Source organism: Rhincodon typus, chromosome 9, assembly GCF_021869965.1.
Source record: "Rhincodon typus isolate 14 chromosome 9, sRhiTyp1.1, whole genome shotgun sequence".
Lineage (NCBI taxonomy): Eukaryota > Metazoa > Chordata > Chondrichthyes > Orectolobiformes > Rhincodontidae > Rhincodon > Rhincodon typus.
Genome location: NC_063340.1, coordinates 47,792,612 through 47,813,791, shown reverse-complemented (window position 1 = coordinate 47,813,791; position 21,180 = coordinate 47,792,612). Strand labels below are relative to the sequence as shown.

The following is a 21,180-nucleotide window of genomic DNA, read 5'->3' as shown; positions in this document are numbered from 1 at the left end:
AATAATGTGAGAAGAGATGCGTTTAACACAACTGTGCATACGCAAATGGCACAAGATAGCACAATAAGAGGAGACGAAACAGAACTGGGGCTCAACATACACAGAATAGAGACATCTAAAAACAGCAACTTTCAGCAAATTCCCCTCTGTAAACAACAACTGTTCTGAAATTGGCTAATGCTTCAAGTGTATGAATGAATTTCCACATCAAATTGTCTTTAGCTAAACAATACTGAAGATGATAGAACTAACACAGCTGTTAAGAAACACAAGATGGGTGTTCCTCGAAATTGTTAGCCACTTGAATGAGATGTTTCAATGGCTTTCTCCTTGTAGTTCCCTAAATGTGCATTCTCTGAACCAGCAACCTGTTGTCTGTCCCCTACAGTACAGTTCCAGTTCCAGTTCTGGTGTTGGTCATAAGGTCATATTGTGTACATGCTCATTCTGCATTCTCATTCATTTTAGTGAAGTGCATTTTTTGCTGAAATAATTCAGATTGTACTTGTTGGATCTTTTGGTAAGAGGATTTATTTTGTTCCTCATAGCTGAGTGTGGAAGCCATAAAAATTAAACTTTTCAACCTCACAAAGGAAAAGATACCTCTCGCTCCACTTCAAAAACTCCCATGTTGACCCCCTCCTGTGACCTCCAATGGTCTGCCAAATTCTTCAGTTCAGCAAATGCCTGGTCCCAAGGCTGCCAAAGTAAAGAGGAACACACATGCACGACAGTAAAGTTACTGGGAGGAAAATAATTTGTTTGATTTTGTTTTGTTCTGATAAATAAATTGTAAAGTTGCCCAACTCAGAAACCTTTGAAGCCTTATTCTGCCAATGGCACGCGTCAGATTTTTGTTTTCATTGTGCTTCTTTTGAAACCAAAAAAATAACCAGGCTGCCCCCTGTCACTTCACAGGCATTGCAAAGATCCTCTCATAGCCCATTCCAACCATTAAGCTGGGGGGTGGCTACTGAAGAAATTGTATCTTTTATCCCTTTGGGTGAGGTGGCTGTCAATATTAGTAACCCTCCCCTGTTGTTAAGAAGAGATCTGTTCAGTTTTTCTTAATAATATCATATAAATGTATTGATCAACATTGCTTTCATGTCATATCTTATTGTTAGCCTGAGTGCCAACTCATGCATGCTGAGATTCAATTCATGAAACAATCCAATGGACAAATCAGTAATGCCTTGTTGAATCATTGAAGGATTGTTTTGCAAAATGGTCAGCAATTGGGAGGACAGGTGGCCCTCATGATAGAAAGAAGTTACAAGGTCATCCTGAGCACTAATGTAAACAGTTCAACTGGCCTTGGGTGCCCTATCTTACCCTTCCTCCTGATCCTCTTCCTCCTCCTCAACATTCTCACCACACAATGAGCAATGCGTCCTTTCATCGTCTTCCACTTGAAATTCTTTCTGCTGTGCAATATTGTACACAACAGTAACATTTTTAGATATCAGAAATGGTGAATATTGAAAGAACTTCCAAATGCATCTATGCAAATGTTCAATCTTCAATGTTCCAATGGCTTTCTAAATGATGCAACTGGTGCTCATATGGCTCTGGTTGGTGCAGCACAGAACTTCATTCATGGGTGTTATTAGCCAAGTCTGAAGTATTGTATAAAGTCATAGAATCATAGAATCAGTGAATGATACAGTACAGAAGGTGGCCATTGAGATCATTAAGATTATGTTGCTCTTTATTACACCTCTTCAATTAACCTCATTTGCCTTCTCTTTCTCCATAATTCTATAAATTTCCTTCCCACTTCCAAGAATTTAAAGTACCTACAAATGGGAGAGTATAAGAAACATGTAAAGGACAATATTTATTTATCTTACATTTATCTTTTCTTTCCCAATATTTCAAAGCCTCATACGACTCGTGCAATCTAAAAGTTAATATGATATGACAAACATGACCGCTACAGGGAATCTGGCATAGACTTGTATAAATCTTTTCTCATGGTTGCACAACAGATGCATCTAGATGGACACATATCCCTGCAGTTTATAAAAAAGTGGTAGCTATGACAGTGCACAGATTGGTGCGTGTATGCAAGTGAAGCCATTCCATACCTGTTGGGAATCCAGTCAGAGAAGGGAATTCAAGAGCTGTTCATTCCTGCTGTTGCCATCACAAAAACTTTCTTTGCATAATTGTTGGCTCAGCCGAACTATACAACAGTGGCTTCCTGACTAGAAAATTGTGAATATAAAGTCTGTTGTAAGCTGGAAGGCACCAGAAATTTATAAAAAATTGGGACGGATGGTCACTTTTTCTGGCCATCAGATCCAGCTGGCAGCAACGTTTCCTGTAGGAGGTTGACAATGTTTGCCACTAACCTACATCACAACCTTAGCCTGCAGACTCAAGATCTTGACAACAGTGGGCCATGACCAAAGTGACAACTCAAACAGTTATTCCATTTTCGCTTTCTCTCTTTTTGCCATTTCCCACACACTTATAATTAAAATTCAAAATGCTAGCAGCGTGGATGCAAAACACATTCAAATTAGTACCTTGAGAAGACCTTCATTCATGAAACAACCTGCCATTGGGTGACAGAGCTTTGTCTATGCGCGGTCTCGTAAAAGAATCTTGTGGTCCAACATGGAGGCTCTGCATCACAATTTTACTGCCCAACAACATTCCCATTAACATAAAAATTGACAGCACAAAGGTAGAATGTGTGCATTTCAAAATTATATTTCACTTATGAATGTTTCACATTTCATTTGTTTCACTTTATCCATGTGGACATAATTAGTTATTAAGACTAACTTTGTCAAAGAGCTAAATATACTGAATAGGTCTCATAATTGGCACACTCCACCCACCTCCCACGAAGATCATTCAAATTTAGCAGAGTTTAAATTCTATCTGCTGTGACATTTAAGCAGGAACAGATATTAAACATTAAACTCCAGATCTGGTCTTGCTGAAAATAGAACTCGTAGCTGAATTCATTATGATTGAATCTAAACACCGAGACTGTGGAAAAGAATCTATCCAGTAACAACAACCAGAAGTATACTTTTTTTTCCAACCATTTGTTTTCATTTTACAGTCTACAGCCATTTTCTCTGCCAAACTTACTGCTTTGTGCTGGAACTTAGAACTAAATGAGAAATAAAAAGAGCATCAGGGATTATTAAACGTAAGAAAAATGGAAGGAATTTGCACAGTTGTCAATAGCTTCAGATAGCATTTAAAAACTGTAACAAAGTTGATGACAACATTTCCAACACTCAGTTGGAAAACTGTTCTCCTTACTGTTTAAGTTGTTCTGATCATAGATCAAACGGTCTTTTCTGGACCTCAATATATCCAAACCAGATAAACAAGCTGTTAAAATGAAAACTGCTGCAGAAAATGGAGGCCTCACTAGACTGGATGCATCAGATCTGTCCAGTAACCATACTGAGAACATAGAAAACATATTGTCAGTACTTGTCAGTCAATTAGGATTGGAGTTCAACTTCAGCATACACTGTCTGGAATTCATGTCCTCTTGGCAACAACCAAATAGAAACCAAAGAACAATACAGCACAGGAACAGGCCCTTTGGCCCTCCAAGCCTGCGCCGCCACATTTTACCCTTCCATACTAAACACTCTTCACTTACAGGATCCCTATCCCTCTATCGACTTCCTATTCATGTATTTGTCCAGGTACTTTTTGAATGCTGCTATTGTGTCTGCTTCCACCATCTCCTCTGGCAACACATTCCAGGCACTAACAACCCTGTGCATAAAAAACCTGCCATGCACATCTCTTTGGCTGTCAATCAATTCAGAAGTAGATTTAGAGATAAGGGACTTCTGACTTCATGGCAACAGAGCTAGTCAACAGAATAACCAGTTCATGACAGCAATTATCTCAATGGAAGCATGCCTAAATGGCACCTTGGACAAATGCAAAGGTTACCCTATTCTACGACAAAACAAATATGAAGCCATATGGATGAGCAGACAGAGGTTACAGGCTATGCATAATTTGCCCTCCATTAGCACAATGACCAATGCAAGCAAGCCTGGTAAGCAGAATCAGTTGTGCCACTTTAGACTACAACAGCCTTTAAAGCTATATACATGGCATGTTGCAGCAGAGGTCATGGGAGGCACCAATATAGGATTCAACGGCTAACACAAGCAGTTCAACATTGTGAGAAGCCACAACCAGCAACCAGAGGGATACAATATTCAAAACAACCAACAGTGCATACATCAAGACAAGTTGCACAAAATGAGACAACAGATGCAATATGTGACCTTTTATTGAGAAAGGAAAATCCAGAACTGTGCCGCAAATTCATTTCCTTCGGCACTTTCCCCACAGGAAACCAATACTGCTCATATAAAATTTAAAGTCATGTTAAACGTAATTTACAAAGACTTCTAAATTCTCCTATTTTTTTGCATGCAATTACTAACATCCTGATCTTGATGTTGATGTATTACTGGCATCCAAATATAACTCAGTTAAACCTAAGAGTGGGTGCACTGGATCTTTAGTTGTCCTTTCCTCCAAATATCACAAAATCCTCAATCTCATCTGCTCTCAGCCTACAGAATCTACAGAATTAAACCTTCCCCAAATGGTGTTACAAAGATAGAATTTTTCATTGGTATTATACGACTAGGCCAGTATATATTAAAAACAACAACTTTCATTTAAATAGAACATTTAATTAAACGAGCCAACTTGGGAATAATTACGCTTTTGAAGGGAGGAAAGTGGAAAATATTTGAAACTTAGTAGAAAAGATCATTTGCCCTTAAGGCTGTTTTCTAACATTTGTGGTGGTTGTTATTGAGCTGAAGTCAACATTACGACTGAAGTAAGTGCAATTCTGATTTGTGGATTTGTTGAGTGAGGAGCATATTAATCAAGACTTAGTCTGCCAATTTGAACCACTGGTGTCACATTGATTGGCGGATCTCCATGCACCACAATGCTTTCTCATGTGAACAGAAATATTATACAAACCCCTTGCAGTCATATAGCCTATGAGTCAGAACTTAAGCTACATTGCATTCTGGAAACGGACTTCATTTTATTACTGACATCTTGTAAAATCCCATGAGTCTCATGATTCTTTGTACTCACATCAGGGCGTGTCTCTGTTGATTAAATAAAATGGTTGTCTACAGATTGCATAGCAATGCAAGCTTATTCACAGCACAGAAGGCACAATTAAGATATTCAGAGAAACTGTAAGGAAGCTCAAATGTTAAAATGATGACACTGGGCAGTAACAACTAAATAATTCATCATGATTAGATCCTGATGTATGAAGGCATTCAAATGAGATATTTGTGATTAAATTATTACTTTGGTTGGGAATTCTCTTTTAAAAACATTGTATGTTTACTATTGCAGAATTTCTGTTTGGAAGAATTTCTGATTGTTACCTGATCATTTTTGGTTCATGTGACCTATCCATTTCATCAGTGAAATCCATCAATAATCCTCAAATCACTGACTGGCAACATATTAAGAATAAAATATAGGTATAAAAGGCACAGCATTACAACGTGAACAAGAATGTAACATGTTGCTCCAAATTCTGGAGAAAGTAGTAAAGAAAATGGGGTTCCAGAACCCCCTGACTGCATAGTGATGTCACTTCATGCTAAACAAATGATATGGAACTCAACAAGGCCATGTTTGAACTTTCTTCCACGGAGACCTCAGTGACATGAAAGAAATTAAAAGCGTAAGTTCTTTTTTTCACAATCCAGACATAACAAAGTTTTTTTAAAAAGGTTGGTTTTACAGGGTATCTCATCTATATTACTTTCTGAACAAATCAGAGAGAACAGGCCCTTAACACTGCTATCAATTCACCAAATTGAATAATATGAAACTCATGGACAAAAACTGTTTAGTTGATTATCTAATTTGTTAAGCATCCTCAATTTATAACCTTTCCAATATCATTTCTCACACAATTTCATTACTGTGAGGGCTACATTAGTAACACCTTTCAAGGTGAAAAATCATGTTTAGCAGTGGAATATGCTCCTGTCAGCATGAGTATGGCATGACCCACAAGGGATGAAGGTTGATGGAAAAACCTTTTTGCAGAAAGGGAATTGAATAGATCAGTAATACTGCAAATTTACAACTGATACTCCAAATGTCCTTCAGTATGAACGTGCATACTATTTATTTCCATTAATTAAATATATGTAGGATCTGAAGAAGCTTAAATTCATTGGGGAAATAACATTTCATTAAAAAATAAACGTATTACTTAATTTCAGATTGAGGTGAGAATAGTGAAGTGTAAAAAGTTATTAACTTGCACATGAAGTTGTAGGCCTGAAATTCACGTTCTTTTGGATGTAGGACCAAACTAAATGGGATCAGGCACCTGCACACCTCCCAGTGGCTTACCAACAATGAGGTTTTAAATTTCAGACTACCGCAATTGTGGGGTGATAAGCAGAAGGGGAAGGCTAAATGGGAAATCTGCAAAAAAGGCATTTAGACACGGAGAGAGCAACAGCCAGCAGCCCAGCAAAGGAATAACTGGTTGTACTATCTCAGTACATACTGGTCCAACTCACTTTGTATGCTTCAAAAAGGAAAGCAAGTACAGAGTATTCATTTCCCAGTATTACTGTTTTCCTTTACTAGTTATTTTCCTTCTGTGATTTGTGGACAAAATCTGTTAAATTGATTATCTAATTTGTTAAGCATTTCTCATACATGTGTTAAGCTCCTTATTCGTTTATGCAAAGAGTCTAATGTTCCTTTCAGATGCAAGCACTGATTGACAAATGTTTTGCTGACATTGATAAAGTAGGTTCTGCGTTTCAACAGAAGGCGAGCATGTATGTGCTTCCTGTCTGCCATAATTGACGGTTGTGTGACATAATGGACAATCTGTGCATTAAGCCAATGAACATGGCTGAGGTCAGAGAGATGTATAGCATGAAACAGATCCTTCGGTCCAACTTATCTATGCCAACCAGACACCCTAAATTAATCTAGCTCCATTTGCCAGCATTTGGCCCATATCCCTCCAGATGCCTTTTAAATGTTGCAATTGTGCCAGCCTTCACCACTTCCTCTGGCAGCTCATTCCATACACACACCACCCTCTGCGTGAATATGTTGCCCCTTAGGTCCCTTTTAAATCTTTCCCCTCTCACCTTAAATCTATGCCCCCTAGTTTTGCCTCCCCAACCTTGGGAAAAAGACCTTGGTTATTCACCCTAACTATGCCCCTCATGATCTTATAAACTTCTATAAGGGCGCCCCTCAGCCTCCAACGCTCCATGGAAAATATCCCCAGCCTATTCAGCTTCCCCATAGCTCAATCCCAAGAAGAAAGACATTGTAGCCAGAGATTTCAGTTGGGATAGTGACGTTCTAGAGCATGTTGAGATGAATAAGGAGAAAGAATTAGATGTTTTAGAGGGAGTACAGGTGCACAACTCCCTAGGATCTGATGAAATGTATCTCAGGCTGCTATGAGAGTCAAGGGACCAGATTGCTGACAGAGATATTTAATACTTTGCTGGTCACAGGTGGAGTGCCAGATGACTGGATGATAGTTAATATGGGATAGTAGGAACAGATGCTGGAGTTTGAGATAACAAAGTGTAGAGCTGGATGAACACAGCAGGCTAGGCAGCATCAGAACAGCAGGAAAGCTGACGTTTCGGGTCTGGACCGTTCTTCAAAAAGACCTTTCTGTAGAAGGGTCCAGGCCCGAAAAGTCAGCTTTCCTGCTCCTCTGATGCTGCCTAGCCTGCTGTGTTCATCCAGCTCTACACCTTGTTATTTATGATAGTTAATATGGTTCCTTTGTTCAAGAAGGGCAGCAGGGATAGGCCAGGTAATTACAGACCAGTTAATCTAACATCAGCCGTATAGAAATGATTGGAAAAAGTGCTGAAATGCAAGATTAATCAATATTTGGTTTGGCAAGGGTTTATCTTGGATAGTCAGCATGGATTTATTAAAGGGAGGTCCTGTCTGACGAATTTCAGGGCTTTTGAGTTTTCAGGTTTTTTTTGAGAATGTAACTAAATACATTGACGTGGTTGGTGTCATTGATGTGGTTTACATAGACTTCAGTAAGGCCTTAGACAAGGTCACACATGGAAAGCTGGTCCAAAAGATAAGAGCCCTGGGATCCAATGTAAGTTGGCAAACAGGATCCAAAACTGGCTTACAAATAGGAGGCAAAGGGAAATGATGGAAGGTTGTTTTTGTAATTGGTAGCCTATGACCAGCGGAGTACCACAAGTATCATTGCTGGGACCCTTCAGGCTAAAACCCTTCATCAGGTTTCAGCCTAAAACGCTAACTTTCCTGCTCCTCTGATGCTGTCTGACCTGCTGTGTTTGTCCAACTCCACGTTTATTGACTCTGGCTTCCAGTATCTGCAGTCCTTACTGACTCCTAATACTGGGACCCTTGCTGTTTGATATATACATAAACAACTTGGATGTGAATGTAGAAGGTATAGTTAATAAGTTTGCGGATGACATGGAAATTTGTGGTGGTGTTCACAGTGAGGAGGATGGTCTCAGGCTACAGCCTGATATTGATGAGCTGGTAATTTGGGCAGAACAATGGCAGATGAAATTTAATCCTGGTAAGTGGGAGGAGATACTGAAATAACTCCACAAAGGCACCAAGTCACCCTTTATTTATACAGAGTGTCCTTGATATTGACCCAGCTCCGTTAGAGCCAGCTCTCTGAGTAAAAAGAACCTTTGACAGTCCTGCTCTTATCTGTCAGCCAGGTCTCCCAATTGGACCAGATTAACAGCCTCAATCACGGGATTCATATTCTATGGGACAATCCAGCTGACCTCATTACAATCATAGCAGATACATTTTAGGAGGTCTAATAAAGAAATGGTATACACAATGAATGGTGGGTTCCTAGGGAGCACTGAGGAACAAATGGACCTTGGTGTACCAATCCATAGATCTCTGAACGTGTCAACACAGGTGAACAAATGGTGAACAAGGCATACAGGATGCTTGAATTCATTGGACAGGGCATTGAGAATCAGAGAAAAGAAGTCTTGTTACAACTTTATAAAACTCTGGTTGACCACAGATGGAATATTGTGAGCAGTTCTGGTCACCACACTAAGAAAGAAGGATGTGATTGCACTGAAGAGGGTGCATGGGAGACAGAGCAGGATGTTGCCTTGGAAGAACATTCTCAGTTATGAGGAAAGACTGGATAGGCAGGGTTTGTTTTCCTTGGAGCAGAAGAGGCTGAGGGGGAATCTGATTGAGGTATACAAAATTAAGTGAGACAGAGACAGAGTAGACCATAAGAATCTCTTCTCTGCGGCAAATATGTCTAAGACCAGAGGGCTTAAGTTTAAGATAAAGAGCAAGTGGTTCTGAGAGGAGTGAGGAAACTTTTTTGACTCAGAGCGTGGTGGAAATATGGAATGTGTTGACTGATAGGGTGGTGGAGACAGCTAATCTCGTAACATTGATGAAGCATCTGGATGAGTACTTAAAATGCCAGGGCATGGTGGGTTTTGGAGCAAGTACAGGCAAATGGGATTGGTGTAGTTTGGTGTTTGTTGGTCAACATAGACACGGTGAGTTGAAAGGGCTTTCCTATACTGTATGACTCTCTCTGTGACTCTAATTTGCATGAATTAATGGGTGCAGCATCATCAAATTGAAATGTTGTTAGTCTAAATGTAAGCTCCTGGTTTGCATCATTATTATCACCAAACAAAAAGCCAACAGTATGGAAATCCAATAAAAGGAAGAATCGTTGTACATCTTCAACAACTTGATCTTTGAATCTCTAAAACTCCTTACTGTGTGAAAATATTGATATACATATAGATGGATTTTAAAGTATTAACAAAATATCTTTTAGATTTGATTACAGCAGCAAAGTAAATTATGTATCTGAAAAAAGAATGACCTTAACAATTGCAATATGTTAAAGTGATGGGGAACAGGAGATTTGTTTTTAGCCGTGATTGTGTTACTAACACTGCAAAAAGGTAAAATGATTTGTCAGTTTTAGAAGCGTGCAGAGAAAATATTCACTCCTTGTTTCCAATTTCAATAACACATGAATAGAAAACACTGTGGTCAACATTAGCAGACGGTTATTTCAGCCCGAATTTTTCAAAGCCCCAGAAATAGTGTGGAGTTTTACAAAGTGGTAATGCAGCTCACCAAATCATGTGTGCAGACTGGTGCAGTATAGTATTCACAGTGCAGAAAATTACTGACTTTTGTGGGGCTGTGTTAACAATCATTGTAACATTCAATGAATTTTCTGAACATGTTTAATTTTATCTTGTCGTAGAGTTGCTGACATATTATTCACTCATTTAAAACAAGCAAAACAGTGAGTCAATTAGCAGTCCATCAGCAGCAAGCTTCTTTAAGCTATCAGTTATAGTTTTAAGTTGGATAGAGAGCCATTTTTGCTTTTAGCATTTTCCTTTATTTGCATTTTTATTAATTTGCATTAATTTCCCTGTAATTTCATTCCTAATTTTAAGCACTGGGCAAGTTCAATTGTTGTCATTTTTTTTGTTCTTTTCAGTGATCTTGCTTCAAGCTGCTTACTTTACAAGCAGTAACCAATGTCACAAGAATGGGAATCCCTTCACTGATTCCAGTAATACTCAGGCTTGAATAAGAAATTAGGCTGTCAAGGAAAGAAAGAAGGTAGACGTGACAGTACATTATGCATTATTTCTGATCTTGTCCTTAGCCAAGTACCTGCATTTAGTGACATGCATTGTCCATCCTGAGCTTATGAAGCAGATCTGTTACAAACTGCTTCACAAAAGAGCCCACAGTTATACTATCTCCTGAAGGCGAACCTGCATCCTTGTACCAATGAGATTGTTCTTCCCATGACTGGAAAGGTCATGATCACTTACGTTCCTAATCCTGTCAAGCCATACAAATCAATATATGCCAAATATTTAGTCATGTATCTACAGTTTCCATGAGAAAGGTAACATGGACCTTCTTTGGAAGGAGCAATATATGTATTATCTTGCCTGGAAAGGAGGCAAAAGCCAAACAAACTACAGAACTTTTCACATCAGACGGGTTCACAAGGATCCAAAGCATAAAAAAAATTACAGATTCCAGCAAGCAGAGGAAATCCTCCTATCTGGAGTCCTTTTGATAGCTTGGGCTTGATTTTTAAATGACAACTGGGTTTGGGACCTCTTTAGGGCACAATTTAAAATTCACAGCCCTGAAGGTCATCTCTGGATCATAATGGCTTTAGGGCAGTCTTCAATTTTTAAAGTATTGGCAGGGCCAAGGAAGACAGAGGGAAACATTCAACAAACTATCTGTTCAGCTTTTTTGGAAGCTGGTTAATGTGCTGGGAGGTTAGAACGGTAACGGGGTAATGGGCTCAGGACCCAGACTGCATTCAGATGTTGTGTTCTCAATCCTGCTTTGAAAATTTGGTCCCTTATCTCTAAATGGGCATTTTTATTTTCAATTTGTTTAATCTAAGCCTTAATACTAACCTACATCTCTATGTATTACAAATATTATATCAGTACATATTTTCCATATCCTTTTACTGTTATAAATTCCTAGGCAGGACAGATGAAATTTCCCAGTTTCTTGCAGGATATGAAGTAAATATGTCTGTAAAGATACTGCTGTTGATAAGGTTTTCCCTCCAAGAAGAATGTATATCCTCAGAGTCACCAACAATTTTCCTATTGTCTATAATTTTCCATTGTGCCTGGTGAACAAGTGCATCTACCCACATGTGCAAAAAACTCTTTCCTCCTTTGTCTACATTTAGAATACAACTCCATTATATAGGTTTGATATAATGCAATAAAGTATCCTTGCAGCAAAATCATCATTGATAAAAGATTCCACTCACGATATCAGATACAAAATTCACAACAGAACAAAACACTGAATGGTTAGAAGAGGGTGTAATCTCACAGCGGCCTGAATGATAACGGACTATGGAAATATTTGTGCGAGAATTTTGGCAAGACCAATGTCAGGAAAAACAACTCACTTCTATGCAACAGAGTTGAGGCAAGATTCTCACTAGGTAGCAGCAAGTTGGTGATTAAGGGAGATAACTGCTTGATACTGATATTATTAACTCATTTCTTTAATAAGCAGCTTCTAATCTTAGCAAATAAATTAAGACAATAAGGCATTGAGAATTCTTGACATAGAGGTCAGATTGGCTACCTGGCAACTTCAGCTTAACGCTGGCTGCAAAGAGTCTCCATGTTGCTCCATTGACACAGCCCAGCCCTCATCCACAGACACTGGCATCTGAGATTTTCCAACCCTTTAGAATCCTCATAGCACCTCTCTGATTCACTTGCAGGACTGTTAGGGTGCAAACAGCTGTACTGCAGTGCACTCCAGCAATTAAAATTGAAAGGTGGCTACAAGAAAACCCAGTGCACAAGGCAGGAATCCAGCTCAAGGACTGGGCCAGGTTCCATCTTTGGGCTGCTCACTTAGCACCCACATGCATGGTTGTAGCATTGCGCTCCGTCTTGCCATGCTGTACCATGCCTGTTATCACACTGGTGCTTTAGCCACAGCATAACTGCTATCAGCACTATCATATCGATATGCTCTTTTGCACAGACCATAGACAGGCTGCTTGTCAAGTCTCTCAGTAGGTATCTGTCTGGTAGGGGCAGTGGAGACATATTGCTGTATGGCGCAATCAAGACATTTTAATCTAACATGTACAGCACGTGCCAGCTGCCTGCACAGCAAACACAAGGCATGTGGATTCACACAGGAAACTGTGGTTGCGGGGTGTGGGTTCATCAGTCCTATCGAGGTCATTACACTGAATGCAATGAAAAGTTGAATGACTGATGTGAATCTGGAATGGGAAAAGGATCAAAGCACAGCAGGCACTTCCTTTTTGATGTAACATCTTGCTCACTCAGCTAAGGCAGTACCTTCACGAGGTTGGTGCAGGTGCTGTAACCAGGGCTGTGGTGAAGCAGGTGATAAGGCTGCTGAAGAGGCAGTTCCATTGCTTTGTCCAGTCTGGGAAGGACTTCCAGTTTAGTCTGGACAGAGTGTTCACATTGTCCTGGTGTGCTGTTCTCTTCCCAACTGGAGCAAGGATATGATGAATGCAGAAGAACTGGGAGAATTGGGAGCAGTCTCCAGAGGCCGAGGAGGAAGAAGCTCTCCTTGTGCATGACAAACAGGATCTGGTTGACATCAGTTCGAGTGGATGAGAACTGGGTGCAGCTGACTATCATGGAATATTAAACAGTTATTGGCCATGATGTCAGCACTCAGTTTGCATTGTGAGGGTGAAATGCAGCCTGTAATGGTTTCGTTTCTTCTTCCTTTTGCTGACTGTAAATAAAAGCTCATGTTTGTAACTATCTGATTGTTTGCCAGTACATGATGTTTCCTCTGCTGGACAGTGACAAGATGCACATTTCCAAGGGACATTGCAAATAGAACAGCAGTGATCACAACACGGATGGACATAGCTAAAGACAGGTAAACTGTGTAACTTTATGGTTAAACAGTGACGAGGGTGAGAGAATGAGGTTGAACGTGTGTTTTAGTGCTTCAGCTATGCTCGCTATGTGACGTGAGTAATAGGGCTCTCTGTCTGCTGTGCTATTAAATTGTCAGTGAGTGGCAAGGCTGGGTTGCCAATGCTTGTCCAGATTATCAGCGGCCATTTAAAAACGGCATGTGCACCAGGGATGACAGTCCTTCAGTGGATGTCCACTGAGTGGTGAGTTCTCCTGTGAACAGCACGTGATAAGATGCTGCTCATATTGGGTGAGTGGGACAGTAATGGAGTGGGATAGGTTTTTAATAAGGCAAGTTTTATGAGATAGGAAGAAGGCCTTGCTTGGCTGAAACTTGATGAAACAGGCGCTTACCGAAACAAAAAGGTAAGATTCAGATCAGAATGCATAACTTTAAATTAGAGACTGATTTACTGGGGAAAAAAAAAAATCACACTCACAAGCACACACACACTCACAAGCACACACACACACACACACACACACACACACACACTTTTCCAAATAATTCAAGTTTATCTGAAGAACACTCTTGACTCTTGATGTACAATGTTGCACAGCAACATTGTTATTGCTGAAGTATAAATTTTCAACCAATGTTTCCATGAGATGAAGTTTACAGAGCAAACTGTTCCTGATTCCATCAAAAAATTAGTGTGCCCTCAACCGGATGTGCAGCTGTACTGATCAGTCAAAAAGAATGACTCCAGATTAATTCTATGAAGTCAACTCCAGATACACAAATTCTTAATCCAGGTGACCTCTTCCAACTTGCAGCTCACTAATTCTGGTAGTCTAAATCACATTTCAATCATTCCCATTGTATAGAATTCCTACTTCAAATGGGGTAATTGAATGCAAGCTGCCAATAAAATGTCTCTCAATTATCCATTTTAATATTTGCAAGCCCTGAAAAAAGAATCCTTCTTTTGAAATAATTTCTGTCAGTTATTTAGAAATTCAATCTGAAAATAAATCCCTGCTATTGAAATGCACAACTGAAAATTGTCATCTTAAAGCTTTTTTTGGGGCAAACTAATGCAAGCGTTTATGAGGATTTGACAGTGAGTACTGGAAATCTGACATAAAAATAAAGCACGTTGGATAAAAGATAACCAGGCATTCAGCAGGCAAAATCGGGAAGAAACATTACATTTTTCTCTGAACAAAGCTTCTGTGCAGGAGTTCTTTTGTTTTTCAGATGCTGGGTGATACATTTGGAAATTCCAGCATCAGTCTTTTCCTCTCATTGCCCCACTCGAGACTTGCCTTCTTTACTGAACACCTTTGTAATGACCCTGAGGTTTTCCTCCATTTGTGTGTCTATCAAAGTCAACAGTGATTGATGAAACAAATGTATCGCACAAGAACTGACACATGGATTAAGGGTTAGTGCTTATTGTCTAATTACATTTATCATCCTGGCATTATTCTTACATTAACTAAGGTAAAGCAAATTTAGTTTTCAACTACAATCTAGAGGGAGTCCAGCTGCTGTGCTAAGGTTAGTTCATAAATTAACACAATGCTATTAAAGGTAATATTTCTGCTAAAGGGTCCTGTTCAGTCAGCAGGATTTTTTTTCCATGTTGCCTCAGTTGCTGGCAACACAATTTCTAAAAACTGCACAATAATGTCACTGTGTTGGCTGTCAAGGGAACCCTGCACTGCAGATGTTTGACTGGATGCTTTACAATGTTGTTCTATATTGTTAAGATTCTGCTATCAAACTACATGATCTGAAAAGGACTGGAGTTGATAGTGATTTAAATCATTACTGCATTTGGCTGATAGGAAGTATAATTTTCAATGTCAAAATGCTCAGCAAACTCTATGTTTCTATCAATTTAACTGATCTCAAAGGATTTAAATGGGCTGAGAAACCATCTCAGCTTGATCAGTAAAATATCTTGTCCCTTCTCTCAACGCGGGCCAAACTGCTTCGTGGATTTATTAACAGGTGCATAAATACGAGCATTGAGATCTATTTCAAGGGGTTTTACCTTCATGTCAGTGCTTTCGTAATTAAATGATAATTTTAATTGTGCCAAATACAAAGGATGGTTTCACAATTGAATAAGCAGTGGGCATTTGTATGTCTGGCAAACTGGAGAAGAGTGGGGCAGAAAAATACCAAGAGTGCACCAACTCTGCGCAATATTGATTTTTATGCTAAGGTTCTGTAGAGGCTTAGCAAAGAATAATTCTAAGTTATGGCATCAGGCTAGCATTTATACGCTATCCCTGGCCGTTCTAGAGAAGATATGGGTCAAACATTATTTTGATGGTAGTCAACCAACTGCATGTTATCGGCACATAAAGTGATTCAAATTTATCCTGGCCTTTCTGAGATTGACACAGCAAAATCCAATGGGTGTTTGGACATATTCGAGGATCTCTGCCTGCATCATCTAGTTTGCCAGGCAAGCAGTGGAGTACCTTTACAATTAGGTGGGTAGGGTCTCAATTCGCTAGGGTAAGTTTGGCAGGCTCCAGCAATGAAAAGCTTTGGTGGTTGTGGCTGAGGATAAGGAGGTGATTTGTAGTCATGGGTGTGGCCATTGCTACCAAGGAACTCCTCCGTGGGTCAGAGAATTCCCAGTTAGAGGACCAACCCTGCAGTCACCAATGTTCACATGGCAGTGTCATCATGCAGTAGAGGGAATACCTATTGCTAGCAAATTTCTAGTGGTACCAGGAAGAAACCGCTTTGTTTGGCTACTTAAAGTGGCACAGTTCGCCTCTGGGCAGAATGGACAGTTGAACCTACATTGCAGCTGGTAAAATGCCACGCTGGGAAAACCACAGGAAATCTACCCCCAGCCTTGCTCAACATTATACAGGCACCAGCCTCCCAGCACATTCCTGGAGGGCTGGTAACATCTAGTCCACATTATCATTGACTGCACATTAATCCCGGAACACAATAAATGACAAGTTGCATCTTGGTTGTCCTGCAATGTGTTGAATTGTAATGCCCCTGGAAAATGGGAATGTGTTACAGGTTTAACCTGCATAGTTCATCTTAAAAACATACCCTACTTCAGATATGGATATGCATGAGATGCAAATAAGTGCTTTGAGGCATTCGAGAGAAAATTGAACTATTATCTGATAAGGAAGAATGTGTAGGCCCATGGGGGCAGACTGATTGTCGAGAGGAATTGTTCCTGTGAAAGCCAGCACAATCAGCTGAATATTTCTATACTGTAACAATTCTACAATTCTGTGATTCTGCTTTATTTTCTGAGAGATTTTCATAAACAAGCAGTAACTTACAAAAGTATTTAAAAGGCAGCACTTTATGACATTGGCATTATGTTGCCAGATCCTTCAAACAATGTAATTTTTTTGCAATTGAATTTTAAGCCCTAGAAGTATTATTCGTAGCCTTGAGTCTCATCACCATCTGCTGCTAAGAATGGAGCAATGCTGTCTTCAGATATGATGCACATTACTGCCTCATTTACCCTGCTCATGCAACAGCATGCCCGTTTTGCCAATCCCTGGTTGCTCCACCACTATTTTCGCCCACAAACTCCTCCAATTAACTCTGCCTGGAAATCCTTCTGTTTGACTTTGGCAAAAAGAAAAGAAGATAACCATTAATTTTGAAATGTTGAGCTGAAATATGTTTATATTTATACACAGCGATTGAACATTAAGTGCATACATCCTTTTTAAATGTGAGCTTGCAGCCAGAGTTTGCAAATCCCCGTTTGGCTAACCTTCAACATGAAACCATTCATGAAGCTCTGAATAATTATTTCAATGAGCTGACCCTGTAAAATTACAGGAAGTCAGCTTACTGTAGTCTTGGCTACATTTGTTGATTTGAGAGGGAAGCAAAATCATCTAAATTTAGCCATAACTGTGAAATGTTGTTGCAATGACTGCTCAAGACTAATCAGATAACTGTGTTCTCAGTTTACAAACTGAAAAATCAATTTACTGGAACAAGAATGTTTCAGCAAGAAACGAAAACCATTAAAACATCTACTTACTTGGTTAGGGATTGTGTTTAGGTAATGCCTTGACAAAGGTTTTACATTTTATCAGATCTCGGAAGACAGGTTAGGAGGCACAAAGCTTTGTAAAATGACAACAGAAGGCATTGGAATGGGAGCCCATGAAAACACTGGCAGTCTCTCAAAGCATTCCCCAGTGAAGATCAACTTTCCTTTATGGCCACTCCATGGCTTAGGGTGGGTTCCCTAATCAGTTGGCAGTGGCAGCCCCTATTCCATCCATATCACAGCTTTATAATGTTGATCACTGGGGCCTGTGTATCACAAAAATTCTCATTTGGCCTTCAAATGCACTTTCACATGAAGATGCCTATTTCTTCTGCCTGCAGCCTCCACCCACCTTTATTGGTGACACTGCCAAGGGTTCCAGTGGTCACTTTTTCAACCATCGAAGTCAGAAGCTTGGACGTTCGTTTCTACCAGCAAAAACTCTAACTTGTAACCTCAGCTGACAGTTAAATGCAGTATTGAGGTAGTATTATATTGTTGGAAGTGCCATCTTTCAGATGGAGCGCTGAACTGATAAACCATCTGCTCTTCCAGGTGTATGGAGAGCATCCCACTTCACTCATTGAAACAGAGCATCTGGGATCTTCTGGGGTCCTGCTCCATACATATCCTTCAAACAATGTTAGTAAGTCTTTTATCTCACTGTTGTTTGCTGTATCTGTGTGTGAAAATTAGCTGTTGTACCTCCCTACATTGAAACAATGACAAAAGTTCTGTGTGCAGGTGTCCTGAAATCGTAAAGATCCTGGAATTTGCAGAATTTCCTTGAGGAGCATGAAGCTGGGCCTGCTGCCTCTTGTAGGGCTAGTTTGATGATTTGATATGAATGAAATGTGTTTATTGATCACCCATTGATTGTGTCCCTGCTTTCTGGACATCCAAAAGAAATGCTGAGAATGAAAAAATTCAAGTTCTCAGTGCTGTGACAGTTCTTTTTGTACTATGCTCTATTTACATTTTTATTGTTTCTAGCTTGTTGATCAGACTGTCAATGCACTATTGCCTATATTGTACTCTCCTCAAGATGAATACATTCCAAAGCTTATTAGTTTACTAATGCCAGAATCTCCACAGACAAAAAAGCTTATGCTGATCCGGGGTTTGAACAGTAAAGTGTTACAGCTCAAAAATGTAAATATTAAGCTAAAATTGTAACAGTTTACATGATGGTGAATCCACAGTGCAAAGGTTAGCAACGACTTTATCAAGGACTTCAATGAGGTTCTGCATGGTGCACTGGTTTACAAGGTTAGATCACATGGAATCCAGGAAGAGATAATCAATTGGATGCAAAATTGGCCTGACAATAGGAGACAGCGAGTGATAGTAGAGTGTTGTTATTGGGACTGGAAGTCTGCGACACCGGTGATGTGCCACAAGGATTAGTGCTGGGTTCTCTATTGTTTGTCATTTCTATGAGCAATTTACATGACAGTATTGGAGGCATGGTTGGAAAGTTTGTGGATGACACCAAAATTGGTGATATAGTGGACAGTGTAGAAGGTTATATAAGAGTACAATGGGATCTTGATCAGCTGGGCCAATTGATCAAGGAATGTTAAATGGAGTTTAATTTAAATAAATGAGAGGTGTTGCATTTTGGTAAGACAAAGGAGGACAGGACTTACGTTGTTAATTGTAGGGCCCTGGAGAGTGTTGTCAAACAGAGGGACCTAGAGGCTGAGGCACATAGTTCCTTGAAAGTGGCATCACAGGTAGACACGGTGGTGAAGGTGGTGTTTGGCATGCTTGCCTTCATTGGTTAGAGCATTTAGGATAGGAATGGGGATGTCATGTTGTGGCTGTACAGGACTTTGGTAAGGCCACTTGTGGAGTACTGCGTACAGTTCTGTTCATTCTGTTATAGGAAGATGTTAATAAACTGGAAAGGGTTCAGAATAGATTTACAAGGATGTTACTGGGACTGCAAGGTTAGTGTTATAAGGAGAGGCTGGATAGGCTGGGACCTTTTCTGTCAAGCGTAGGAGGTTGTAGGTGAGCATACAGAGGTTTATAAAATCATGAAGCATAGATAAGGGGAATAGCCAAGGTCTTTTCCCAAGGGCAGGGGAGTTCAGAACTTGAGGGCATAGTTAAAAGAGACCTGAGGGGCAACTTTTTCATTAAGAGGGTGGTGTGTACATGGAACGAACTGCCAGAGGAAGTAATAGATGTAGATACAGTTCCAACATTTAAAAGTCATTTGGACAGGTACATGAACAGGAAAGGTTTAGAGGGATATGGGCCAAACACAGGCAAACGGGACTAGTTTAGTTTGGGATACCTGGTCAGCAAGGATGAGTTGGACTAAAGGGTTTGTTTCCTTGCTGCATGACTCAATGACTTCATGCTAAGTCACTGATTGCACAAAGAATGTTGAGTAATCAGTAATCATAAAAAGATTTTAGACTCCAGAAACCTCTCTTGAGCAGTGAGGAGCACCTCCCAAGACTACCACCACATTAACAGATGGTGACAGTGAGTAAAAGACGCAGCAGCAGGACAGAACAGTGCAAGGAACATCGAAGGCAATCCCAACCTCAGAACAGAGAAGCAGGATGCTCACTGAAGGAACAGCCCAGCAGCTGAGAAACAGTCGGCAGTAACTGTGACGGAAAAAACTGTGTGGGAAGTGAGTTCCAACAAAGGGAAGCCATGGAACAGAGCTTACCACTGCCAGAATTGTTCAACTATACGGAAGGCCTGTAGCCAGTCAAGAAGTGACAGCAGTGGTGCGGATGATTCATTCAATACAAAAATGGTTCAAAGTTAGCAGCTAAATCAAACATAAAGCAAGTCAGTGTCGTAAGACCATAAGACATAGAAGCAGAAGTAGGTCATGCAGCCCATGTAATCTGCTCCATTATTCAATTAAGTCATGGCTTATCTGATAATCCTCAACTTCACTTTCCTGCCTTCTCCCCATAGCCCTTGATTCTCTGATAGATTAAAAATCTATCTATCTCAGTCTTGAATATATTGAACAATCCAGGCTTGACAGTCCTCTGTGGTAATGAATTCTAAGATGCACGACCCTCTGGGAGAAGAAATTCATTCTCATCTCTGTCTCAAATGTGTGACACCTTATTCTGAAACTATGCCCTCTGATACTAGGCTCCCCGACAAGGACGGAAACAATCTTTCTGCATCTACTCTGTCAAGCCCTTTAAGAATCTTTTGTGTTTCAATAAGATTGCCTCTCATTCTACATTCTAATGAGCACAGGCCCAATTTACTCATTCAACTCATAAGACAGTCCCTCCATACTTGGTGTCAGCCTAGTGAAACTTCTCTAGACAGCTTCCAATGCCAGTATATGTCTTCTTAGATAAGCGGGCAAAACTGTTCACAGTATAGCAGCAGTGGTCTGACTAGTGCCTTGTATATTTATAGACAAACCTTCCTGCCGTTACTCTCCATTCCTTTTGAAATAAAGGCCAACTTTCCATTTGCCTTCCATAGTCCCTGCCGAACTTGTATGATCACCTTTTGTGATTCATAGATGAGGACTCCTAAATCCTTTTGTTCTGTAGCTCTCTGCAGTTTTCTCTATTTAAATAACCTTCAGTTCC

At 40.0% G+C, this 21,180-nt stretch overlaps 1 protein-coding gene across 3 annotated transcripts in view; it reads right to left on the bottom strand.

Moving 5' to 3' along the window:
* The window catches only part of nrxn1a (neurexin 1a), a 1,567,205-nt gene that overhangs the window by 241,942 nt on the left and 1,304,083 nt on the right, over positions 1–21,180 (bottom strand). For 2 of the 3 annotated variants that reach the window (XM_048601292.1, XM_048601293.1), the window contains one exon: positions 2,546–2,563. The exons of the other annotated variant lie outside the window; for it this stretch is intronic. In XM_048601292.1, the coding sequence (XP_048457249.1) occupies positions 2,546–2,563 (18 nt within the window). The remainder of the gene's footprint in view (positions 1–2,545; positions 2,564–21,180) is intronic. 3 annotated transcript variants of the gene reach the window in all.